This window comes from Symphodus melops (genome assembly GCF_947650265.1).
Source record: "Symphodus melops genome assembly, chromosome: 7".
In the NCBI taxonomy this organism is placed as follows: Eukaryota; Metazoa; Chordata; class Actinopteri; order Labriformes; family Labridae; genus Symphodus; species Symphodus melops.
The window spans coordinates 25,599,042-25,626,232 of NC_136697.1; the positions used below are offsets into that span (position 1 = coordinate 25,599,042).

At 44.9% G+C, this 27,191-nt stretch overlaps 1 protein-coding gene across 4 annotated transcripts; it reads right to left on the bottom strand.

The window, feature by feature from the left end:
• Positions 1–306: 306 nt before the first annotated feature.
• Positions 307–27,118, bottom strand: LOC306827359 (enhancer of polycomb homolog 1-like). Of its 4 annotated transcripts, XM_079349110.1 has the most exons (15): positions 26,751–27,118; positions 24,385–24,476; positions 14,449–14,608; positions 10,675–10,820; positions 10,303–10,509; positions 9,240–9,388; positions 8,992–9,139; positions 8,692–8,856; positions 8,044–8,133; positions 7,614–7,762; positions 6,996–7,408; positions 4,140–4,261; positions 3,918–4,056; positions 2,758–3,130; positions 307–2,088 (listed from the first exon to the last, which is right to left on the bottom strand). In XM_079349110.1, the coding sequence occupies exons 3-15, from the start codon at positions 14,546–14,548 to the stop codon at positions 2,016–2,018; spliced, it is 2,274 nt and encodes a 757-aa protein (XP_079205236.1). In that variant the 5' UTR covers positions 14,549–14,608; positions 24,385–24,476; positions 26,751–27,118; the 3' UTR covers positions 307–2,015. The 4 variants fall into 4 exon arrangements, with proteins under 4 accessions (XP_079205236.1, XP_079205237.1, XP_079205235.1 ...); XM_079349111.1 differs by lacking the exon at positions 26,751–27,118 and having other exon boundaries at positions 24,385–24,583; XM_079349109.1 differs by lacking the exons at positions 24,385–24,476; positions 26,751–27,118 and adding an exon at positions 22,727–22,958.
• Positions 27,119–27,191: the final 73 nt, after the last annotated feature.

Below are 27,191 nucleotides of genomic sequence, written 5' to 3' on the forward strand. Positions count from 1 at the left end.
TTTTTTTTCTACCCTTCTTATTAAAGTTTAACTTGTGTTTCAGCTTTGTACCCTCTTGAGACTATTAGTGTTTTCACATTTGGGACGATCGCTCCTGTGACGCCCTCTACACGGCACTCTCAGTACAGGAAGTTCATGTTCACACTGGTCAAATCAAACAGACTTCATGGTCGAGTGTCCGAGGATCCAGACCTGGGTCCCTGGTGTGAACCCCCCCCCCCCCCCCACTGAAATAATCCTTTATAATTTAAAATGACTTTAAAGACAAAGACGACACAAAAAAGGAGACATGCTGGTCGAAACACATAATGCCCTGGATTTTTATTTCATTTTGTGACAATTCATGAGGACTCTTAGTAATTTCCCGATGTGTGTGTGCGTGTGTGTGTGTGGAGTAAAGGTCTACAAAAACAAAACAAAAAGTCATGAATCAACTGGGCCACTGGAATGGGCATGGGGATAGTGGTACAGACAAAGAGAAACTACAAGTAGCCTTGTTCAGTACCAAACTCTTCACAGAAGAGAGCGATTGTTGTTTTTTTAGGTTTTTGTCTTTTTTCCCAAATGAAGGCACCCGATAACTTGTGGTTCACGGCCTCGCAGCCTTCTGGAGAGTTTTTCAAAGTCGAGAAAACCGTCGATTTTTTTGTCTTTGTTTTTTTTTCTTCCCCTCAATACATACATGTTTTTTTTTTCTTATTATGTCAAAGCTGGAATGATAAATGTCAGTTACTGCATTTTTTTTTCCTCCCTTCGTTTTTTTTTTTTCCTCTCTCTTTAGATCAACAAGTAACAAAAGAATGAAGTCGTCCTCTGAAGAAAATCTGAATTTAAAAAAAAAAAGAAAAAAAAGCGGGAGATACAAAAATATTCCATTAAAAAAAAAAAAAATACTTTGGGAAGTCGGGGTGTGGGGGATTATCTTTTCGAGAAAATAAATGAAACCGTCTGGATGAAACAACAGACCGGAATCAAAGAAAAGCAGCATCAATCAGTAAAGAGAAGAAAAAAAAAGAAAAAAAAGAAAGAAAAAAAAAAAGAATAGTGCTTAGATGAATCAGAAGCAGCAAATTCTTCTGGGAAACAGTCTTCATCCCCTTGGTTTTGTTACTTGTCTCAGTAATAGTGGATGTATGGAAGAGCGTTGTGGAAACGGATTAACTCACTGACAAACTGATGCGTACGACGATCAAATCCACACCGGTCGCCTCCCTCCAACGCCGCGCGCCTGAATCTCAACGCACGTCTCCATGCATTCAAAAAGATGACACATCGTGGGAGGAACGCCCGATGACACCAGGCGAGCGAGCTCCTGGCCATGTTCACAACATCCCCCCCCCCAAAAACAGTTTTTTTTCTATAATCTAAACACTGACTATAGCACGGAGAACCTGTGAGGGGTACAGTGTATTAAAAAAAACTGAACGGACAAAAAAATAAAAACCCTTTGTAAACACGGCACAATAAATAGATCAAACAGCAGGTTGTGCACCGTGCGCGTGATGACGTCCATCGCTCTGTGGTACAACGCTCACACCTCATACTCGCACCAGTCGCAGTTTGTCGTTTTCTCTTTTTAATTTTTGATTTTCTTTTTTTAATATCTCGAGTGCAAAACATCACAAATGAACAATTCTGTATTCAAGTAATGTTATATACAAGAACAGGGGGAGGAGGGGGGGCTTTTAGGGGGGGAAGGAGGGGGGTATTACAAATATGCAGTACTGTACATATAATTGCCATATTAAGAATTTACAGACGATCTCTTATTAACAGTAACAAAAAGGGAAATGGGTAGAGAGAAAAATTGTACGACATGAGCATTGCAATTAAGTCCCAAACTGTTACCATGGAAACCAGGCCTTGCCATGCTCATTCCGCCACCATTTTCTTTCGTGACTAACGTACGATGCATAGCACCTTAAAAAAAAAAAAAAATTTAAAAATGAAAAAAACAAACAAACAAAAAAAAACAACGACAGGAGTCACGCCTCCTCCGAGCTGCGAGCGGGAGGCTACGTGACCTCCATGGCCATTGTGTTCTCTGATAGACTGTTCAGTGCTGGCTTGTCTTGTTCGTGATTCTCCCTGAGAAACAGAAAAGAGGACGCACAGTCAGCGGTGACACCCACAGTGAGGCGCAGTGAAGAAGCATTAAAACAAACACGGTAAAGGATTAAAAATCGAGCTCCTCTCTGATCGTCACAGGAAAAAGGCTTCAACATTCACTGCACGTCTACAAACATCTCAAAGGAGCTTTAAGGCCAAACTCGGACTTTTGTTTTTAATGGCGTCTACTCTTCTCTCTGCAGTCTGCGTGCATTATTCTGACTTTACTTGATTTAACTAGCTTGTCATTGCATTTTGTTCACAGAGAAAAATATAAAGGAGGAAAGAAGCTCCTTGAGTTCCTGAAGTGGAAAAAGCTTTAATTGTCACTGGGCGTTCCTTCTTTAATGATACAGTCAGAGACGTATAAGAGGCCCTGTGGAAATCTAAGTTTAAATGACTGCGGCTCTCGACAACTAATGAAAACAGAATTAACCGACCTGCTTTTAAAGAAAAAGCATTCTGATGTAAAGACGACGGCTCACTGCGTTTCTTAAATCATCACAGAATGATGCACTCAGAATGAGTTTTACAGCTTTTCCAAAGTTACTGCAGAAACTTTGCTCGCTCATTGGAGAAGCGAGAGATCAGCGACTAACCAGGTTAGTGTTTTGTCTCTGATAACACGGCTCGTGTTGTTGTTCTCACCTGGGCACTATGTCCAGCGGCGAGGCTGCGGCCGTAGTGACCTTGGGTTTCTGACAGTTGGCGGTGGCGGCGGCTGCATGGGCGAGCTTTAAGGCGGATGTCGGCATGGTGGCGCTCAGCGTCCGGGGGGCGTGGACGCGCTTCCCGGTGGGAATGCCCATACGGAGGCTGTTGTTGTTTCCCAGCAGGACCTGAGTGGTGGCGGCGGTGTTGGCAGGGTGGGAGGTGCCGTTGTTGTTACTGGTGGCGGAGGGGGAGCTGGTGGTGGTGGTGCAGGGGTGGAGCAGGGAGGGTGTCTGGGTGGTGGTGAGAGGAGCCGGGGCGGCGGGGGAAGGAGACGCTGTGCTCGAGAGGTGCAAGCCCTTGTAGACACCTGAGGGGTGAGAAGAGGCCGGGCGGCGGCGGGGGAGGTGATGGGTGAGGGAGGGGAGAGGTGGGAGGGTTTTAATTAGCTCTTTGAAGATAAATCCTGCAAGTTCAAAACACTCTCAGTTGAAATGGTTTAAAGTGCGGATGGTAATCTCTGTGCACAGTTTAACGTTTATCATCTACTGCATGTTAGTCCCTCTCTCTGCCCATCATGAAGAAGCCGAGTGTCAGAACAGAACGGTCCCACAAAGATAAAGCAGCTCGTCAGTGAAGGATTGATCCGCGGTGGGACGACAAGTGTCCATGATGTCACTTCTCTGGGTTATCTGTTAAATCCTGCAGAGCTCAAACGGCGTTTGGGCTTTTAGCGCTGCAGCGGGTTTTTTTTTTGTTCTGTTATCTGCTCTCTCACTGAGCTCCATGATGGGTTTTAAGGACTGTAATTTACTTCAGGCTCTTTTGTTTGCTTTGTCTGTTCAGTGTCACTGGATTGCAACACTTCTGCAAAGAGCACTTTAAAATTTAAAGGGCGTTCGGCTTTTGTAACTCTGCGTCATTTATTTGTACGTTTGAGGCAGAAAAGAGTCGTGAATCAGAGGCTCAATGTTGCAGGTGGCTGTGCTCAGAAAGAGAAAATCAAGTCAAATGATGACAGGGCTTCACTTATTATCATGAAAGACCATCTTCCTGTATCACACATGGACCTCCACTCATCTCATTTATTTGTAAGATTGAGGCTTTTCCCTCAGACCGGCCTCAGAAGGGGTTTTTTTTGGTTTGACTTGTCATACCTGAGGGGGAGAGGACGCCGTTGACTCCGCCTCCCAGGGCCAGCTCCTCCTTGGTTTTCAGAGCCAGCAGTTGGTCGGCGGTGACGAGGGCCGTGGCGGCAAACTGAGCGGTGGCCTGGTCCAACGTGTTCGCCATACCCTGCGGAGAGACGCCAGGACACTGTTAGAGCCACTGAGGAGACTGGAAGGAATCAAAGGAGGGTGGATTTGTTGGATACTGACGTGTGTGCTGTTTGCAGTGGTGGTGCTGTTGGCTTGCTGTTGCAGCTGGATCTGCTCCAGCTGCTGTTTCTGCATCAGGGCCAGCTGTTCCTGATGCTGCTGGTACTGTTCGGCTGTGAAAGCTGAGAGAGAGAGAGAGAGAGAGAGAGAGGGACAGAGAGAGAGAGAGAGGAACAAGGTTAATCACCCTGAAACAGATTCATACAGTCTAGTACAAGTCCTCGTGTCCTCGACTCTGTAGGTTCAATCACATCTCTCTGCTCCTCCACCATCAAAGTTCAGTTTGTTTGCTATATCTCCTGTTAACACGCCGAGGCATTCAGATGGGCGGCACACGTCACGGGGCGTGTACGTGTGGCTTTTAGTCGTTAGCGTGTAAAAGTATGTTCATGTTGAATGGATGAGTCATTGTTGGCCACGCCTGCCGTTTCGTGACGCAGTGACATCAGCTCCTTGTCAAAGTCCGGGGCGTTTAAGTTCTTCCAGAATCTCACATCTGAAGCCACTGTTTTACTCTTCTAAAGCATCACTCGCTAGACTAGATTTTATTTTTCCGTTTCATTAATGTGAAATCGAGCATTTCCAAGAACATCCTTTCATCTGTATGTGCGTCTTTTTAACGAGCTCCGTGTCTCCGTTTGAAATCTATGTAGCGTTAAATAACTCAACGTTCAACCATCCGTCATCGACTTTATGGGCGCAGCCTACAAAAGACTGTAGGGAGAAATTACAGCCATGTAAAGGATGCTAACGTCTTAATTGTCGGCTCTCTGTGCTGCTGAATTTGACGTGACAATAAATCCTTTGTCGTTAGCAGTTTTATGTACGAGCTTCCATGCAAAGCTTTGCTCTCTGAATCAGCTCTGCTTGTGTTCGTTTCATTTCACTGAGACTCTACGCCACACACCAGCAATGTGTTTGTTTCAAAGCTAAATAAAACATTGTTTAGGAATTCAAAGTGTTTTTCTCCTTCTTTACCCCTTTGCTATTCCTTATAAATTTGCCTAAAACTCCTTAAAAAAACACACAAAAAAAACACAGGTGATCAGAGCCGAACTGAACAAAACGACGCACACACTGAACCGTGGGATGAGTGTATTGTTGCATCCTTGTAAACAGAACGACATGTTACTGGAGAAAGCAATAAGTCCCTCACATGACCTCCAACCAGTGCCTTTAGACTCTTCCAAACAGAATGAAACGTGGAGCCAGGCTGCAGAGAAATGCTTCTGGGTCGCACGGGAACGACTCGGCCTGATTTGAGAGAAAAAATGATGACCCGACGTCTGGGTTCTAGTGAAGCAAGTCTCGAGTTCAACCCCAGTCTACCGTGTGTCTCAGATACTTCTCCAGCGAACAGCGTGGTCTGAAGTCTCTCCTTAAAGGCTTTTCTGTTGATTCTCAACTTCTATCCCCGACGTTTCAAGGCGCTCCGTGATTATTGATTCTCTTATTGCGGAGAGATTTTTAGTCCAGTGCTTCACAGGATCCAGAGCTGCTCATCACTCGGAGCATTTAGGAGTCACAGCTCGTACTCGATGTACCGCCTCCATCTGGAAGTCGCTTCACGCTCTTTCATGTGAACAGACGCAGATCAAAATGTTGAACCTTATTAATTACATCTTCCTCCACAGCTGTTCTCAGCGGACTGAAGTCACAGCAGAGATGAAGTTCCAGCACAATCTACCGTTCACCTCAGTTTTCCTGTTCTACCTAATGAGCAGAACCGTGTTGTTTTTTTTGTAAATAAATCACAAGGCAGTTGTTGTTCATGTGCACCAACAAAACAAACTTCAGGAAACTGTTTGCTGCAACATCGAGACACAGAGCGCCCGACTGCCCTCGCATTAACACCACCAGGGACCTGCGTGACTTTTAGTTTGTATTCAACGCTCCACGACTCCGTCTCCACACGCCCCCAAACAAATCCTGTGCATCTCATGAATTTATTTATCCACCGCACATTTAATTGACACCTTGTGGACCGGGCGTGTTGGGAGGAGGTGAAGCAATGTGAATGCCAAGTATCGGCTAAACACAACAACACTTCTCACACAGCAGCGTGAAGACAGGAGAGAAAGACTAAAAGGTTTGATTCTTTCAGGTTAAGAGATGATAAGATTATAATCCGACTCCTGTGTGCGTGTCCTGAATACATTTAAAAATGCTGCTACTGTTAAAACACAACAACACGTTTCTTTATCTGGGTTTATTTAGTTGTGTTGACGTTTAACTCTGATGTGGAAAACCAAGGAGCTTTAGCAGCTCGCTCCAAACACAGCGTCCTCAGTGGTTATGATGCAATGCTAAAAAGCAGACTGGTGATATCACTGGTGATAAAGTGGGCGTGGCCAGGACATGCGCTCACATTTCTGGAGAGGTTCTTTGCACATGACAGAAAGCATCGATCCAGTTTTAACCAGATCCTTCTAAAGCATGCTGGTTCAACATATTTAAAAAAAGGAGAAAAAAAAAAAGAAGTCCAAAGCGTTTCCATGACAACAAAACCAACGTTTACAGCTCTCAGCATCCTGAGAGCAAGACAAGCATTCTTCCTTACGGACCAATCAAAATCAACGGGGGGCGGGACAACAGATAGAGTCTTTGACAACGGCGGAGGAGAAATGACCGACTTGTCAATACTGAACCTTGTTGTGGTTGACCTGATGGACAATCAGTCAACATGTCTACATCCGTCAGCTGACACTTCAACAACTGGCTCTCTTCCACATTTCACTGTTACACTTCCTGGTCAAAGCCTGGCGTGAGATCTAGGAGCGTTGACCCTACTCTGAGGACATTGACATGTGGACATGCATTTTAAAAGTCCAGTGTTAAAACCAGGAGTCCACTCACCAGCAGTGGGTGCGGGTGCAGGGACGACCCTGGCCGGGCGCTGGGAGCCGTAGGGCTGTCCCCCAGCTGTAGAGGCCAAGAGTGAGCGCTTCAAGCCTCGACTCAACTTCCTGAATAGAGGGTGGGCATTGTCCAGCTCGTGTAGTGGTAGTGTCCGTGGTCTAAAGTGCCTCCACCGGCACGACTTTATATTCAACAGTATCTGACTGAGGTCCGTGGAGGAGGGCGAGGAAAGAGGGGTGGAGCTTCTGTCTGAGGTATTTGTTTCTGAGGTACTGGCAAACTTGTTGGTGGCTGGAGAGCGAGAAGTAGTAGGAGGAAGAGGAGAGGGCGGAAGAGGCAGGTCAAGCGTTTCTTGATCCAGTCCGTGGAAAATGTTGTCGTTGTCCGTGTGTGCCCGGTCCAGCAACACCCTGCGAGAGGAGGAGAGGATGAGCGCCATCGAACTGAAGAGAAGGGCGTAACTCGAGACAATTCAACATACTGATGATTCTGCGATACACTGATAATATCTCACAAGTAGATACAATTCAATCTCTGATAAACTCAGGTGTTTGTTTTACCTCTTGTCATGCTTCGTCTCTTTTAATTACAAGTCCTGACACAAGGCGTACTGACCTGCCGCCTCGTCCCACGCGTCGTCGAGCCATGCCGAGACAGCGCCGCGGCACGGTGATCGTGGTGAGACTGTAGCGAAAGCGGGCCTCGGCCAAACCGTCGTCCCAGGGTCCACACCACGGCCAGCTCCCCACGCGGTCCTGATGAGACTGAACACAGGGATCAAGGTTACGCTACGCTCTGCGGCATGCAGCAATAAAATCCCTTCAGGACAACTTCTGGGTGTGAACCTCAGGCCCTGATTTTATAAACAAAGAAAATGACACCAAACATTTCGCAGCATGTTACACTCCACTAACTCGATTTGGATGATTGTTCCAGTTGTGCTATCAGGGACCATTTCACAGCAACTTCAAGCTCTGAGCACAACTAGTGAGACGTGTAAGCAGCTTCCTTTAAACTCTGTGGAGATGAAGCTCGGCGTACTTACAGCGTAGTACTGGCAGCCTGCCTTCCTGCGAAAGGCATAGGCACCGTCTGGGTCGTTCTCCTCCTCTGCTTCTGATGAGCCTGAGTGCAGCTGTGGACACAGAGGACAATGGAAGAGCACAATTTAAAAAAAGACTGAAGCCAGACGACTCGGCTTAAATAAGCGTCTCACGAGGCGCTGTTATTCTGAGTGGATTTATAAGGACACAGAGAGGCAGAGCGCTCCGCCTCGAAATGAAGATGCAGATAAAACCAAGCGGTCACAACGACACACAGTTTGCTATTTTACACCTCTGTAATGTGTGGTTTACCACGCACATGTTTAGCTGCGCTGATTTGAACTCTTGTAACTCTTGTAAATGAAAGGACATTTTGTTTTATTTGCAGTATAACTTTCTCCTGATCACTGCATTTCATGTCTTCATTATGATTGGAGGACAGTGGACAGTAAAAAAATCACGGGGGGGAAGAGAGAAACTCGTCTATTAAGGCTGAAATCTCAAAGATGGACTAACGAGCTAACAAACAAGGCGAGTGCTTTTGCTGCATTGCGAGCAGAATCAATTCAGAATCCTGATTCCTATAATGATTTATAAAAGTAATATTTGGATGAGCTGGACGAACATCTGTGTGAGCGTTGGGCGTGTACCTGGGAGAAAGGCTCGTCGTCTGAACTGGGGAAGTCGTACTGGTTGAGGTCCTTGGCGTTGAAGACCACAGGACCCTGGTGATGGGGGCCGCCCGACGACAGAGGCAACACCTTCTGCTTCTTCTCGTATTTCCTCTTCTGCCGGGGGACTTCTGCCTTCTCGGGCTGGAGGTGGGAAGAAGAGGAAACTGATCAGCCCACACATGTAGAGAGGAAACTGATCATGCAGAGCGCGCTCTATAACCTAAGTAAATCACGTTCACTGTTGTGTGAGCAGTCGTTCTTCACAGCGAGCCTCACCTTCGACTTGTAGTCTTTGAGGTCCATGTGGTCCTGGTGTCTGTACTGGTTGGTGAGCGGGACCAAAGGAATGATTTGCGGCCTCACCAGCGCTCGCTCAGCCAACACCTCGGCCATCACCTCACCGCCGTAGTCCGACATGACGTTTCTGGAGCAGAGGGGAGGGAAAGTGATGAGCACAACCTGGAGAGCATCTCGTAGAGCCACGAGTCTTTTCACCTGAAAGCAAACACGGCGGACACGCTCACCTCTTCTCAAACACCTCGAGTGTGAGGTGCAGCAGCTCCCTCTTGCTCTTCTCCCTCCTCTTGATCATCTCCAGGATTGTGACGGCTCGGCTCAAATCCCTTCGTAGCTTCAGCATCTTCTCGTAGGACGCTTCGTCGTTCTTGCGGTTCTACATGGGAAAAGAAGGATTGATGCAATCACTGCGTCATACTGTTTTGAAACAGAACTGATAAAAGATGTCTAACACAGGAGGTTTATTCTGCAGATGACCACTTGGTGGCATTAACCTCCTTTTTTCAGGGTTTACAGGAAACTTGAGTTTATGTTTAATTTGTTCTGTTTTGAATCAGACAATCATCCCGTCGACCTCGGCGTCGATATGTTCGACGGATACGAGCAGCATTGGTCTGTTGGCACTGAGCAGAAAAAAAAAAAAGACGAGTGCGTGCACATCCAAACAAACTGAACAAGAAGAAGCCGAAAGAAAAATCCAAATGTTGCCTCTGATAAAGTTTGTCATTGGGACCTGAACGGTGAGCAGAAGTCTCTCTCGAGTTCAGTGAGACGCTGTAAAGAATACATCTGATCCACCTTCACAAACAGTCACACACTGTAATTTAAACTGGGGAATTAATGCTGCATTCTTCAGTCTTCTCATTTCACACCATTCCTTCATCCCTGACGTCTGCCACAGTTCTACTGATTTCCCTTTCAATGCTCAAACTGTTAGTGAGTGAATAAAGTCCACAGACACATTTTAATCGACTGGTGGCAGGAGAAAGAAAAAAAACAAAACAGCTCAACTACAATTCTGTTCAAAATGAGCTCATAACCTTTTTCCAGCTTACTCTGCATCACAAGAATGAAATGTGAAGCAGACTGCTCCCTGCTGCTCTCGCCTCAGGACCCACCTTCGACTCAGTCTCACAAAGTTCAAATATTCTTTAAATCAATCAAATGCATTTATAATCCTGTACTTACAGCCCAGACTGACAGAACAAAGCGTATACATCTATCTAATTTTCCTGTAACTAACAGGGTTGAAAACAGACGATAAAACGCTGATGTGTAAAAACTACTGACCTTCCTGGTTTGCATCTTCTCCGTCCGCCGTCGGAAGGCCACATACGGGTCACTGGTGCTGGAGCCGTCCCGTTTCTCCTGCTTCACATTGTGGATCAGGGCGTTGGCTTTGCTGTTTTTCCTCTTGCGGCTCCAGTAGTCAAAGACCTCCTTGATGAGCTCGTCGTCCTCCTTCAGCAGCAGTTTGGCCTCCGGAAGACTCACGAGCTACGGGGACACAGAGTGAGATGCTTTAGCACAGAGGTTGAAGGTAAAAAGGATGTGATCATGACGCTGAGGCATGCAGGGCTCCGGTGAAGTGGTTTGAATGAAAGACGGTCGGTATGTGAGGTGTTTCATGAGTCAGCCTTTAAAAAAAAAAACAGTAGACACCTGTTGTCCACTGCCTTTCTCCAGACGGTCAATCATCTCCTCAAACTGCAGGAAGCTGATCTCCATCTTCTTCTTCAGCTTGATGACAAACGCTTCATCGTCCAAGTCCAGGTCGTAGTCTGGCTGCTCCGTGTCCAAGCTGAAAGCTGCGGGGAAGGAAACAGACATTAGTGACTGAGAGTGGAGGAGTCGATGAGCAGATAGACATCGCAGATTTCATTAACGTAAGAAAAAAACGACAAAAAAAAGAATCTGACGTTTGTTCTTCTGAGTGGCTACGAGTCATGTTGGTGTTCATGCTCTTAGATCAGTCTCCAGTACAACAGCTGCTCCCGTTTCCCACTCTTTAGAGCATCATCATAGTGTTTCTTTAATTAAACCATTAGAATAGATGTCTTCATAAAACTAAATGGAGACTTTTGACATGTTGTACAGGAGAGAACTTCAAAGCAATCAGGTAACCGTGAACTCTGTCGTCCAGCTCCACAGCACACTGACTGCTCAAAGTCAAATCTCAGCTAATTGGTCCGCTAATGAGTCAACGCACCACATGCATTTCACTCGACAGTAACGAAGCAGCTTCCAGCAGAGCTCACTGAGCGCCATCGCTCGTCCGTCTCTTTGTAGAAAGCCTGACCCCAACTTTTAGGTTATCATGAGACTGCAGCGCCTCACCTTCATACTTTGACTTACAGACGGACAAATGATCAAACAGATCCTGTTGAACTCAGTAAAGTGAAGTGACTGATGCTATCACACCCTCACACTGGAGACCTGAGAGCATTTAAAAGAAGTCAGACTGACTTTGAAAAGGCTGAGTTACACTGTGTTTACAGGAGTCTCATAACCATCATTCAAAGACATTTACATTTTCTATTCAGTGACATTGTGCCCACACAGAGTCAACGTCTCTGCCTACACAGCAGGCACTGTTTACAAATCATTATTCAAAGTCTCAGTGTTATAAAAAAAGCTTAGAAAGCAGTGCTGAACAGTTATATGAAGGCTGACATAAAACAAACATGAGACCCTAAACCAGCCAATGAGTCATTCCCTTTTGTTTAACTTCATACACTCAGGAGAGAAAACATGGGAGGATGTCTCGACTTGATTTGAAGAATTAAAGGCTTTTTTAAAAACAGGACATGAAGGTACAGTCTCTTTAAAAGAGACGATCCAGGGGTGAGAGGGGACCCAGCGTGTGTTTTACTACACGGCGAGGACTCTGGTACGTCACCGATTGGTTAACACCAATATTACAGCGTGTGGATTCAATATGAATGTACGCCGCTGTTGCAGAATAGAATGAAAAAAATAGAAACGGAGTAATGATGTTTTTTGTTTTTTTATCTACATAGATCTTCTCTTCTCAAGGATGTAACGGACCAAGTGATTAGATCGGTACAATTACATCAAAAAGCCATTTCAAATCCAAATCTCACAGGTTCAGAAGCTGCTATCATTAAAAAGACACTAAAGAGTGAAATAGAGTACCGCACTATTGTGCATCAGGTTAATGCATGTCAGGATGACTCCATGCAGCCCTTACTATACTGATGCTTTAAAAAAAAAGAAAGAAAGATGTTAACATGTTGGACAAACAAAAGGACGGGCTCCACTGTCTTCAGATACAACTATAACTTAAGAAGAACAGCATCAGATGTCTGAGCTCAGAGCACTGTGATGGGAGGTTTTTTTTAACGTTTTAAATCAGAGTGAAAAGTAAACTGATGGGCAGAAGAAGTCTGTGAACCCGGAAAATCTCAAGACAAAACCGAGCAAAGTTTGATCCCCTTAATCCACATAAGCTTTATGCACTTCCTGTCTGCAGAGGATCATCGAAAAGGTTAATGGCCCACAGAAGAGTGGAATAATAATAAGTGCTTTAATAGTGCGGCTCAGACAGAATCTGTTTGGTGCACAGGTCAGGGACACACTCCACGATTATCGGCCATAATTATTCCACCACATTTAGACTTCCAAACGTCGGAAAGCTTAACGAGGACACAGAGAGAGAGCCAACACGCAGGGTGAAATAACGGTGTGTATTGTGTGCAGTTCAAAAGCACACACACTAACCTGACATTTGTCGGGACATGGTCGATGGAGCGAGGCATTTTAAAGCCAAATAATACACGCGCGATAGTTCTGCAGGTCAAAGATAACATCATTAGACTTTTAGATGAAGCAGAAAATGTGACTCTCTGCACTTTCCTTTCAGTCTAATGTGAGCTCATTTCTAAATCCAAACAAGGGAGTCAAATATCAAAGCTGCAGAGTCTGGTGAAACTATCAATACGCTCATTTTTTTTAAAATTAAGATTCAATGAAAGCAAATCTGCCTTCACATCGAGCTGCATTCAAGAAAAGAGACGGCGTGTATGCTGATGAGACTCACGAAGGTTCTGACGACCTCTCCTAATGTAAATCTTATCGCTTCCTTTCCTCGCTAAAGTTCAGTAAATAACATGCTTCAGATAGTGTCCACTGACAGTCAAGCTGTTTTTCCAATTCAAACACAAAGTGACCAATAACATGCCGCGTCAGACCGTCTGCAATGACAGCGGCGGCCGTCTGACGGGGACCAGGCGTTTGTGATTTCAGCTCGCAGATGATAACGGCGTCTATGTTTAGAGTTCAGCAGATTGCTTCCCTTTGAGAAACAATCACGGCGACCAGTTGTGACAGACGCGGCCGCTCAAGCGAGCAATCTAGCGGGACTCATTTTTTCCTTTTTTTATACCGTCAGTGAACGAGGCAATCTCACAAACTCGTTTACTCTGACAAACACACGACAAGCCAGTAACGCTCCTAAAACGAGCCGTCTGATGATATTAAATGGATGAATAGCCAAGGACACAACAGACCATCTAAGCTAGCTCTGGGTGGGTTACGAGTTCTTATTAGTTCAAGCATTTTATGGGCCTTCATGCAGCCAACGGAAGTTCCTCCATTCATGGGTTAAGAAGAGCCTGAGTTGACGTACATTATTCAAATTAAAGCTTTTATTTTGGAATAAAAGCCGCTCGGCAGGCTGCTTAATTTTAAGATCCTTCAGGTGTCAACCATTCACAAGATTCCAGCAGGACCCTGATTACCCACAGAGGTCTCTCCTCCAACGAGCAGAAACACTCAAAGCTTCTCTCTAGATTTTCTCTGACTCTCTTATTTCAGGCGATGCACAGGGGCCGCAGGCTGAGCTACAAAAGGCTAACGGCAGACAATCAGCTTGTTTATAGGGAAGGATTCTCTCTTGTTCGAACATGAGGTTTCTCAATCCAAAGTACAATTACCCAGAGAATCTAAAACAGACTGTAATTACAACATTTCAACAGCTTTAAACTGAGCGGACGCTAACCTAGCACCCGGCTACGTCTCATTTGGATAAACTGCAAAGTTAAAACCAAATCAGGACAAATGTCCAGTCGTCTGGTCCGGAGATAAGAAAGCAGTGTTGTAGTTTCAGGCATCACATTCACGGCACCTGGCAGAGTTTAACAGTGTACCACGTCACATCAGTTTTGACACTCACACCATTTTAAAGTCCAAAAAGAGAATCTAATCAAGAATGATGATGTTTGCACAGATGAACAACACCTCCACAAACAAATGCAAAAAAAAAAAAATCCACTTAAAAATGTTGATCAGCAGCCCTGGAGTGTAATCTAAGGCATTCACAATAACTTGTGAAAAAGCTATTACAGCTTAATGGAACAAGCGAGATCTTCAATCTGCTTCATCCAACTCATTTTCTCTGCCGTCTGTCTCACTCACGCTGTATGTGAATTAGCTGCTTTGGCATCTTGAATTCCCCGGGGTAGAGGGACTCGTAGTAGGTGATGTTGCTCTCTGCCTCGGGGACCGGGATGACCATGTTGTCCCGCTTCTCGCCGTACACCTGCTGCGCCGAGATGGCCCGCTGGAGATGGTGTTCCTGTGGAGAAACAAAGATGGAGGTGAGTCACCTAGAAACTCTGAGGACAGGAAGTTAAACAAAAACCGTGTTTGTGACCAGCACTCTAACAAATCCATCACAAAACAGCTGGTGGCTGAAAGAGCGTTTAAAAAAATCCATCAGGAGCCAAAAACAAGTTTATAACCAGAATCAGCTTTAAATAAGAGTGTCAAAGTGATGCTGTGTTTTAAAAATGTGATTTATCAAAAAGAACTAAAGGGGAGATTTTAGGTTCCTATGTTTACTTAAAAGCTGCCGCTAACAAAGACTAAGCTAACACCATCTAAATTGTAGAAATAGATCAGATTGTTTATGTAATTAAGACAAATTTGGTTTTACACTGTTTCATGAACACACGCTCTAACAGGATCCTGTACATTAATGGAGAGGTGTCAGAGTGAGGGATGCTCCAGAGCAGTTTTGGGGTTCAGTGCCATGCTCAAGGGCACCTCAGCAGTGTTCAGGAAGTGGACGGGCACCTCAGCACATAACAGATCAAATCCCGGACTTGGCCCCTGCCCGGACCTCTCTGGCTCCCGACCCAAGTCCCTACAGACTGAGCTAGTATCCATGTCTTTGGTTCTTATTAACATCACAGTAAAGTTAGACATGCTGGTGTCGTCGTAAACAAGCTTATAGAGGAAGATGTGGCAGAACAAGTTCCCTCTCTGAGAAAGCTAAAGAAACCCACTGACAGATGGCTCATTTGAAATACAATGATTAGATGCAACCCTTCACTGCTAATATTATCCAACACAGCAGCTCAGCCTTTAACTCTACATGTATGACTCAGAATTCTCGGTATCGTTTGACATCACTAAACATATCAGCTTCAAAAGTCAGTGTCTTTTCAGACGCCCGATACTTCAGAGACGCATTAATAAAGCCATGGTGACAGAACAAAACATCTCTAAATACATAATGATGGTCTGACAAACAATAGCAAGCTGGGGGAGAAAAACAAAGTGATTCATGTAGGTACAATCCAAAATGCACACCTGCAAACCGTGCCGTGGGAGGAAACCCTCGATCATCAAGTTACACACTGGGCAACATCTGGCATCCAGACAATTTATACAAACACGCTGAACAGGAAGAAAGTGGATCAAAACATTTCAGCTGAAGCACAGCCAGCCAGACGGCTCTTTGAAAATGTGACCGATAAGATTTCAGATAAACCGATAAAACCGTCATTTCTGTTGTTAGACGTTTCTACCAGTTGGATCAAACTTGAGTGTTTTTCTTCTTCGCTCCGTCGGTTGGCCTTATCGTAACGGCCACCGTCGTGAAGAGAGCGGGCTGCTGCCAAGCCCCCTGAGGGCTAATGTGCCTGAAGGAGGGAAGGCAGACAGGCTAGACGGCTGACTAACTGGTTTGCTGGTGGGCCTCTGAGCTTAGCAGTCCCAGCCAGTCGTCGTAGCAGAGCTTTTGGTCTGTGAGCCGGGCGCCGAGCCACGGGCATGCGGTCTGTCAACAAGGCAGCGTGCTGCCGGCATTGTACGGCAGCTCTCTGAGGAGGTGGTGTGCGCTCATTGTTTCCCCTGCGGCTGACAAGAGACAGGAGTAGAGCAGGGAGGGAATATCTGTGCCAAAAGGAAGGCAGTGAGTGAGTGAACACACACAGTGACGATAGACAATCTGTACCGCCGAAACAGACACTTGAGAGCCGTCGCTGTGTTGAGTAACGCATGTCCAACATATAAACTATCCTCCTCAAAGTCATTCTCGACTTTATAAAGACGTCCCTTTCAAACGACAAAACTTACAAAGATCTGGGTATTGTTGTATTAGAACAACATCTGAAGACGCACATCACATGGTCAATAAAGCACAGCGAGTGAGCAGCATGTTCTGTGATAAACAACAAGACAGCATTGTGACGAACACACTGAACGTTAAGGTAGAGGAAGCATCATCATATGCACAGCAGCAGCTAACGTAGACATCAAGGCCAGACGAGGCTGTGATGACTTATTCACGTTTCAGATAACGGCTGCAAATTCAGAAGACGCCATTACACCCGTTCACGTCACCATATCTTAACGCACATCTGGGTTTTCTATAGCACACTTAGTTTGATACTTGAGGAAAGATAGAGTTGATGTGGCTTTTAATTTAAAGGAGTACTATCACCGTGTATATACGAGCTATAGCACAAGCTCTATAAGGGCTTTTCTTCTCTCTACAACATTTCCTATAAAGCATCTTTCCTCAGCTCTTCATATTACTCCTGGAACGAGGGCTTTCTTCGTTTCAAACGGATCCGAGGATTGATTTGTGAAGCTTTGATCATTGACAGCGACAACACACTGAAATCACAGACGGGGGCCCTGACAGAACTGGGAGAATCATACACGGTGTGTGTGAGATGCATGTCATGCACTTATCATGGTTTAGTACATTCTGTTCAACTGCTAAGAAAAAACATTTTCAAACACCCACGGAGGCAATCAGGCCATTCAAAAAGGCTTATGATGAAGGTAGATGCCAAACAGCCATTAATAGACAACTATTAATGTATGCTATAACAGCATTTATCAACCCTATGAAGAAACCTCAATCACTGCAAAGCAATGCATGTTATTATCCAAACCCAGCAGCAGGTGTTGGATAGAGGAAATATGTCAAAGGGTTTCCTGAGTCGTAGCCAGATGCTTCAACGTTCCCTTCCTTATTTGCTGCACAGGTGTAACCTCTACTTTAAACCTCCATGTAGCCTAAATCATAATCCAGCACCAAACACGAAGTGATCATGACTCCTGAGGTGAGCCCAGACATAAATCATCATCATGAGGTGGCCTGCTCGCTCCTCATTAACATAAGCTCGTATTAAAGTCATTTCAGCTTTGTGCCTGATGTCTGCTGGATTTTCAAATAAGGGAGGCTCTCACGAGCACCCAATGATTGCCATAAGAAACACGCTGATGACAAAGTGTTTCCACAGGGTTACATCAAGCAAGAGAACAGCTCTGCAGTTGCAGCTCATTACTGCAGAAAACTTCAATTTGTGCCTTTTTAACAGCACAAGCAGGCAGGCAGCGCTCTTACATGATGCAGACAGAATGAATCAGTGTTCATTCAGTGCAGGATATACGGCTCCATAATCCACAGCCATGCATTATTTCATACAGCGCGCGGCATCCAGATGAGGGGAAAAGGTGTTTCCATCTACAGGACTCGACACAAACAAAAATCACACCAGGCAAACAGTTCAGAGCGATATGAGCTGCAGACAGATTGTGCAATTCAATATTTAACTGCATGTTCAAGCATCAAGATAAGGCTCATCAGGGTTTGTGAAGTGGTTTCAAGACATTAAGGGAAAAGTTCACCTGAACGCGTTTCATGAGCAAAGCGTTGTGGCTAAGAGATTGTGCAGCACCGTTTTATTTATTCAAAATCAACACGAGACGAGCAGCAACCTCAATCCATGCCAAACAATGGAGAGACAACCAGCTCCCACAACTTTTTTACTGTGTGACCTCCAGTAAAAGCTTCTCCTTTCTGCTCTTGTGTAACCTTCCCGGTCTGACAGTGCTTTCACACATGCAGAAAACGTCTTAAAGACTCCCGACACGTAAAGGACGAGCTGTTATGTGTGACACGAACGTCTGAACTTTTCACTCCGACTTCACCCCGTGTTTCTCCTCCCAGAGCCTTTGGGTTTTTTTCCCGCAGCGAGTCCGAGTGATCTGATGCGAGACCTCAGCAGGATATTCTCTGACACGGACAGGGTGGGGTTCATAGTTTCAGGAGCAGACCGCCTGAAATTATCCTCCAGGTCAGGAGTCCATATGTGAAAACAGTGTAAGAAATTACACTCTTTTCATTGTGTCCTAGAGCACTGTATTTGTCAACACCATTTAGTCTAACTATCTTCGACAGTCTGTTGAAACCCTCGGCAAATCATTTCATCGTAAATGTATCTGGTTATTTACTCTGCGGTTCTGTTTGGAAGTTTTAGCTGCTCCGTCAGCAGCTGACATCGTTTTAGACGAGCATTTACTTTTTGTTCCCAGGCACACAACCCAAACTATTACAAACCCGACCTATTTGCAGCATTTCCTGTGACCTCCTCTGTGTATGCATGCTTGCGTAACCTTCATATTCTTATCTTATTCCCACCGAGTCATCGCAGAACCCCCCCCCCCCCCCCGCTCCAACTTCCTCAGGCCTCTCCGCAATGAAAGGAAAACTCATAAAATCAAAACGACCCTGAGCGAAAACGCATCGGCTGCCAGACCTAATCAAGCGGCGTGTTTGTTTACTTTCCCCGCTGTGGCTGTGCGCCGGAGAATAAATAGACTCAGATTGAGGTGAACGGTACAAATACACGACGTTAGCCGGTGCCATGACACACAACGTCTCTCTCTCTCGCTGTCTCACGCACACACACGCCCAGAAATAGCCTTTCTAAAATGACCACATCGATCACTGTCAAGTCTGCTGAGGCAGCCACAGCCTCCTCTACCTCCAGCAGTCTCGCCTCTGACGGCTACTGTCCCAGACACTGTAAATGCCACTTAACATGATGGACAAGCCGCAGGGGATGGTCGTGCAGGGCCGTCGAGGGATGCATCGCTGCAGAACAAGAGCTGTTTATATGCACCGCGTGGGAGAGGAGGAGGGTTTTTTTTTTTTTTTTACACCCGGTGAAAGCAGAGTGGGAAATTAACGGCTACCACCAGACCGCTCTGTTGGCTGTGGTGGATTTAAACTCTGCCCGGCACACTGAAACGCAACGGAGCATGAAGTACATTTTCTTCAGAGTAATGATCGGGAGGAGAATGAGTTTTCTAACTGGAGCATGTGATCACCTCTGCATTAATGTATATACCTTTAAAAAAAAAAAGAAGTGTATTTTACCCTCATTATGTTTCGTTGTCGTGGTTTACACACAGATTAATTTTTCAGTGTTTAAAGACTCCTCTCTTATTGGAGGCTGTGTCCTGTAGAGCAGCAGATCTCACTATGTTTCTATGTGTCTGTGGCACATAGTGTTAACAGTTTTCATTGGAAGAAGAAGGGCAGCATGCCATTACACTGTCGTATCAACTATTTCAATTCAAACACACGATGTGCCACCACTCCAGCAGTGAGTGAACAGATCCACACTGTGACTGGTGCTACGTCTCATTCAGTCAGCACTGTTCCGTGCTTGGTGGTAACCTGTTCAATTGGCGAGCATTTCTCAGGTGTTACGCCGGTGCCAGCTTTCCGAGCTGGCAAACACGCTGTGGCGTTGGACCAAGAACCTGTCTGGAGGCTGTTGCTAATTTCCCACGCTGCCCACACAGACGTCAACAGTGAAAGAAAAAGCAGCAGGAGGAGGAGGAGGAGCGGGGGGGAGACAGCTGACAAAGGCAACTTTCCATTTCACAGCATGTAAGCTGCAGAGACTCTGGACAGGTGAAATGCTCTACATTCCCACTCAGCAAGGTCACACCGCGACCAACTGAGCGTCTGCCAGAATATGTGTGCGTCAAAGAAAAAGTGTGTCTGGCAAAGACGCAAGCACAACAGATGCATGCGAGTTCCCAGCAGGCACGCAGACACTGACCTCACTTTCAACCAAACGTAAACACAAGACAAAGTGTCTGGTCCAAAACAAACAAGCTGCACGTGCTCGGGAGGCTTCTGCTCTTCTGCTGAATGAAGCCACGCTACACACACCAACACACACCGCCCGTTAATTACAATACCATACGCCGGGCTGGAAATGCTTTCAGCGAGTAAAGCAGCAACAACCGTACAATCGACGAGCTTTAAGTGTAGCTCGCAGAAAAGGCTTAAACCTACAAGTTGTTTGTGCGGTGCGAGTTCAACAAGCTCGCCGTTAAAAAGCCCTCGATTGGCTGAGTACCGGGACACCGCACACTCACTCTGGAAACCACTGAACATTGAGTGGGTCGATGGGAGCGAGGCAGTGGCGAGCTTAGTGGTTCAAGTATGTCTCCAGGAGTGCAAGAAACCATTCCCGCTGAAAATAAGCTGGAGGATAAAGCATGCATTTCAAAGTGCGGGGCCAAGAACACACACACGCACAAAAACCAGGGAGCGATGTATAAAGAGCGTGGGATACAGTATGTCAACCCACCAACAATGACTCAAAGTGCGTGCTTCCACCTAACACGCAAGGTACAACTTCAAAAACAGACTGAAAACACTGAGCGGCTGGCATGCAGCAGACCTTGGCCTACCTCTTATGATAATATGATTCTTACATAACCCAAGCACTCCAGCTGAGCAGAGCACAGACTTTGATGTGACAGCAACCCCCCCCCCCCCCCCCCTCCATCCTCCTCCTGCTTCTTCCCCGCTGCCCTCATCTCCTCCTGAGCGCCACGTGCTGCCGGTCTGCCAGCCCCGCTGTGCCATCTGACACACTGAACCCCTGACACCGAGCGCTCACAGGAGCCGGGAGGCAGAAACGCTTCACAATAACAGATCCACAGCAGTGTTATTCCCCCGTTTACTTCCCTTTGTATTTATACACCAGTGAAGACTGCTTGGTCAGCTGCTACAAGAGTGGGCAGAACAAGCTGCGGGGTTCCCATGAATATCATCTGTTCTCAAATGAATGACGTGAAGAGAGAGGAAGAACAAACTCCCACAGGGATAGTTTAGCTCATAAACATCCTACAGATAAAAAAAAACACAACCACTACAGTGGGATGCTGCAAGAGCAGGAGGGCGACTTTGTTTACATATCTGTGTCTGATGCAGCTGCAACTCCCAGGTGAAAATATAACAAGGAAAATAGTTAAAATACTATAAGTGTGTCTCAGTTTAAGGCGTGCAGATCTTTGATGATTTACAAAAACTACAGAATCTGGTTTGTGCACGTTGCTTCTTGTCTCATGAATGGCAATATAAACCCACATGTTCATTTATGGGTCCTGAAACAACACCATGTCCTCAGTGTGAGGTCACAGAAAGAAAAAAAAACAGGAGGAGAAATCACTTCAGGCTAGGCTAGAAAGATTTAATAATGCAGCTACACAAGCAAGGTGGCTAACCCTTAGCATGAACTGGTTAAAGACAATGTCAATTTGCCACGATAACAAAATGACAGCAGCTGTATTTTATGCACAAACCTACGAATAACAACCTGTGCACTTGCATACAAATACACGTGAAAGGCTGAATCATTTTTCTGCAGACATGCAGCATGCAGAGTGCTAACAGCTACCTGAAAGCAAAACAATAAATGAAAACAAACACTGTTACAAGAGGACGTTTTTTTTTAACTCAATGCATGGCAGCAGTGTTGACATTTCTGTGCACAGATGCCTTATAAATATAAATATATATATATAATTTGACATCACTAGCTCCCCCTTTCCCTGGTGCTTTGCAATTACGCCAAACACAAGGCCCCACCATCCTGACAAGAAGACACAAAATGTCGGAATTGCTCAAGTCACATGACTCCTTTGTACTCCGAAAAGCACCTCACAGGAAAAATGAACCGGCCAAACCGGGTAATTTTATCCCAAACGGGGACACGGTACCCCCGCGGTCCCCAAACACCCCGCCGTGTCCGACAAAGAAGCCCGTTTGACACTGAAATCCGTCGTGTTTCTCGTGAGGAAAAAAAATTGGCGGCCATTTTGTGAAAGCTTGCGCAGAGAGAAAAAAAAAAAAAGAGGGACGCTGTGATGATTCAAAAATAAAACACATAATTTCACAATTTTTTAAAAGCATACCGATTCCTCTTCTTTCTCCATCCCCGTAGGCATCTGCGGCACGGCCCGGTTAATGGATGCATATTCGTGTAGATCGGGTAAATCCTCACAACGGAAGACGGGTAGTGGCTTGGAAGCGTCCAACGCCCGAGCCCGAAACGACAGTTTGCTCATTTTTCTCACAAGTCGAGATTCAATATAAATCTACCGGATCTCCTAATATTCACCCCGGTACCGAGTGGCGCTTTCATGGATGTTTCTGTGCGGTTTCCTCTGTTCTAAAAGTTCGAATGGCTGTAAGCTTGAATTTTAGGGCGTCGCCAACGGGAGCCGATGAGGGGGGGGGGAAAGGCCCGGATCTTGGTCGCTCTCGCTCGGACTGTTTTTTTCCGACGCTCCGCTAACCTACCGTTGGTTCAGTGCGCCATGGACAACATGGCGGACATTTAAAACTCTTTTTGCTGTGTTTCGCTCGGAGCGGGTCCAACCCCCAAGCTCGCGGACCGACCATTCCCACGCGATCCCGAGCGCTTGCGCGTTGCGTGGGGTGGGGGGAAGGGAAGGGGGCACTTCTTGCAAACTAACTCCTCTCCACACATTAATTATTGACATAAACATCAGACATGGCCGAAATATACACCGCGAAAATTAATTAGAGCCCCGGTTAGAGACGTTTATTAAAATAGTGCTAAATAAACATATTGAAATAAGAATAAAAACGCAGATTTGGTTTCTATTTTAAACTCATATGACCAACATAAAAATAAAAAATATTTAAAAAAAAATTTTTTGGGGGGGGTTGAAAATTAATCTGCAAAACGTTGCAAAATACGCTTCAAAACGTTTAAATTGTTTGAATGTGCAGTAAATGAGAAATGCATACTTTTAAAAAAATGTATCGGAGTTCCTGTTTAACCTACCTGTAAGCATTTATTTCGTTGAGCACCTTTTGTTTCCGACACAAATAATACATCATATAAGTGAAGACTTATATTACAAAGCTAAAAAATAGACTATATCTACCTCTGTGATCAATTAGTGTTTTTGTACTTTGATTTGTAATGGGGTTCAGCTTTTCTTCTATTTGTTGTACTTTTCGAAAACTAAACTCCCCTTATAATTAAAGTTATTGTCACATGAAGGCTTTATCTCTTTTAAACGTTACGTCCTCAAGTGAAGTTTATTTTCCCCATCTTATTTTGAGACTATTTTTGCCTCTTTAGCCTGTTGAACGTAAAAAAAATAAAAGATATTCAGTCTTTATAAATACTCTTACAAACGGTCTTTTACTTTTAATCTTTTTGTGAACCACTTCGCACATTTATTTCCACAATAACTCAAGACTTTCTCGGTATGCAACAACCAATACAAACAATTTTTAATGTTTTTGAAAGATTTTAGGGGAATTAAGGGCATTTATAATGGTGATGTGAAGCAATAACTCTAAAAAAAAAAAAACTGGTTAAACTACAAAAATACAAAACAAAGAACCACAAGGTGAGCAGAAAAAAACCTCCACACTATCATTCTTTAAAGCCAACAGCATGTCGAGTTGTAGTTCATGATAACTGGTTTCCTGCCAGCGCTCAAACGCAGCAACACAATCCACAAACAGATAAACAAAAAAACAAGAGTATTCACTGCAGGCCAATGCCTCAAGAAGCAGCTGGTCTGACTGAACCTTTCCATCACTGCTGACACTTATAAACATGCAGACTTTAAAAAGAGTGTTTATTCAAGGTGAAGCCCATCACTGGCAGCATGTTCACCACCTGAACAATGTCTCCCTCTTCTGGTGCGGCAGGTAAAGAAAGTGACTTTCAGGACAGCACAAAGCATTTAGAGCATATTTGTACTAAAACATAGCACAGACCTACAAATGATTCAGATGGTGATATGTGGTGCTTTCAGGGGCGGCGTTAGCTTGTGCCATGACCCCTTAGATTTGAGAAATGGAATGGGCAATGAGTCTATGATTAGTTTAGCCACATTAGAGGACGAGTGGGCCAATTGAAGAAAAGCTATTCAAGGTCAGAATCTCCTTGAACAATCGTTGAAACACCTTACCTGTTGGTCACATTGGTGCTTTATCCGGGATCAACCCACAGGAGCCGAGGTTTTCTTCCCATCGTTAAATCCAGTGAGGGCATCGTGACAACCTGAGAGCCAATGGACAAGAACAAAAATTACATTTAGACAAAACTGAATAAAGTGACAAAGAAAAGGGAAAAATGAAAGCAAAGGGCTCGCATGTCAGATTCTTCCTTCGTTAATGTGAGGATCACTAGGTGGAGCAGAGACTAAACATTTGTCCAGCACCTGTTCATAATTGTCTGCATTGCTGTTGGTAGGCCTCCAACAGTCACACCTGGCTGTGCTAAACGGTATCGCCATGGTGAATTTCTACTGGGTGGTTCAGTTTGTTGCTACCTTCAGGGACGCCGGTGTCACCGCATAATTTAGCTTTTTTTCCTCTTTTAAATTTTGGGAGGAGAGGGTGTGCAAAGTTGAGATCCCAGTCATATTCGTTTGTTACTACATTGATCGTTTGAAAATCAACCAGACACTGTGAGATAATGATGCAGTGAAGGTCCCACAGGGGAGTCAAGACACCTGAATTTTTAAACTTTAATACAAGTCAAGTAAAAATCAGACAATATCAAAACCAGTTCTGATACTACGGACACAGAATTCAGAGTGTTAGGGAGCCAATATCGGGTCATTTCATGTTTTAAATATCTGAAAACCTGCGAGCGAATTCATGCACATCGTCTAAATTGCTCAAACACGTTGGCTAAGTTTCAAAAAGCAAAATGCTGCCAATGTATTTGTGCAATTAAGACCATGCTGTGTCCGTCTTGCTCTTGTGGTACAGTTTGGTTAAAAGTATGACTAAAGATTCAAAGTACTGTTTTTTAAAAAGTCAAAAGTCAAAGTCGTCCCAAGCCAGTGTTCAAATTGGGACCGTGTGGTTACGCGTTTCCCCTATTTCCCCATTGGCCAACATCTTGACGCAAATTGTTTAATGGATTGTCGATTGCTTTTATCCCTGTAGGATGAACTGTAAACTGTGGTGACCCTGAATGTTTCATCTAGAACGGCAACCAATCGAACCATTACTCAGCATCGACCAACAAACAGCAGCCTAACTAATGACATTTCCACTAAGTGTCTTCGGTGCAGCTCTCGTTCTGATGAGTAAATGTTGACACGTTCATCTACGATTCATTTAGCAGACGCGATATTAAAGAGTACAACACTGCCAAGGATCTAGAGGAAGGGAATACAACGTCAGATTTAAGTCCAATCAGACACACAGGCGCCGACAGGAAGTGCACAGAGGCAATATTAAGCAGAATTGTGTAAATAGCAGCCATCAGGTTGAAGAAAGGCAAACATTTAAGTCTGCAGTCAGGACCTCTGCGTGTACTATGATTATGCAAAACTGTGAAGAGCCAGGGTTTAATAGGTGGTGAAAAATGCTTAGAAAATCTTATCGCATATAAACGCACTAGGAGGCCTTGTCAACCTAACAAACAGCACTCTCATACCTCACATAGTTTGTGCTGGCCTACAGAAGTCCCATGAGGGTGGGGTTTGTCCCAAATAAGCCCACAGAGGTTTTACACAATCCCAGGTTGTGCTATTTAAACTGGTGTAGTAAAAAAAGCTAAATGTCTGCTATTCCCTTTAGGCTTTTTTAAAAGATAAATTATAAACTAATTAGAGTACACTACGAGTCACCATCATGAGGCTGCTCTATCCAGAGCTGGGTGCAGGTGTTGAATATGAATATCGTCTGGCTGAATCAGCCACTTTGGACTCAAGGTAGGATGAGATCACTGAGCTTGGATCATGTTAAGGGTGGGGGGGATATGATGAAGGATCCAGACCCATACAGGCCAGGGCCAAGCAGTTCCCTGACACACCACAGACACTGCTTGGCACTGTTTAGCCACACACACACACACACACACACACATCTATAATAACCCTTTATGATCCAACAATGTTACATTTTTAAATCAGGATGATGCAAAAATAAAATAAAAAGCACTCTCATATGAGATCACTGCAAAACAGTCTTCATGAACTCTGCTGACGTTTTCTTCCTCCTCGGTTGGCTGGATCAGGTTTCCGACATTGTGTTTTTTTTTTTTGTTGAGTGAATGTAACTACATCTAAACTAGATATTTGACATATACAATAAAAAATAATCCTTCCCTTTGATTGAGACGATCAATATTACTGTCTCCCTGCTTCATGAGCTGACAAAGTGGAGGAACTTGTGTCTCTTTTTTAGTGCTGAATTGCATCCAGCTGACCAGCCAGGAATTTGATTGCGTGTATGAAATCATCTGATGCCAGAAAACAGTGTTCACGGTGGGCCTTTTCGTGGATTCAACTTAATAACATTTCAACAAAATACTCACCAGGTCGATCATTCAGAAAACGTCCGAGGTTTTTTTTTTCTTTTTTATAAAAAAATCACAGATGGTGAACAATCCTGCAAGTCAGAAGTTATTAAAAAGAGAGAGAGAGAGAAACACGACGCAGCTAGCCAGAGACACAACTAACATAAACGTTAGCCACAGCCGGCTCTCCTAACTGCTCCTTCGGGTAGAACACACTCGATGAGCCGGTGTCCTGGCAGGGACAGCCGCTGTCCGGAATTATATCCACCTCGTCAAAGAGCCATTTTTTTTTTCAGTCGATGAAAAAGTCTTGTCCTGTCGATGTAAAGCAGGCTGAAACTAGAGAGGTGGACACCAAAGTGCTACTGTTGGGGGTTAACAACTTTGCTGTAAAACGCGGCCTCTGATTGGACAGCCGCAGCCACCAATCACCTGTGGAGAGACTTGGGGCTCTCTACG

Coding starts and splice junctions, on each gene's coding strand:
- LOC306827359 (XM_079349108.1), bottom strand. CDS start 22,491: ATGAGCAAACTGTCGTTTCGGGCTCGGGCGTTGGACGCTTCCAAGCCA. Junction 10,821..14,448: donor GCAGCTAATTCACATACAGC/GTGAGTGAGACA, acceptor CCTTCCCCGCAG/CTTTCAGCTTGGACACGGAG. Junction 7,763..8,043: donor CAGGCTGCCAGTACTACGCT/GTAAGTACGCCG, acceptor CCCTGTGTTCAG/TCTCATCAGGACCGCGTGGG.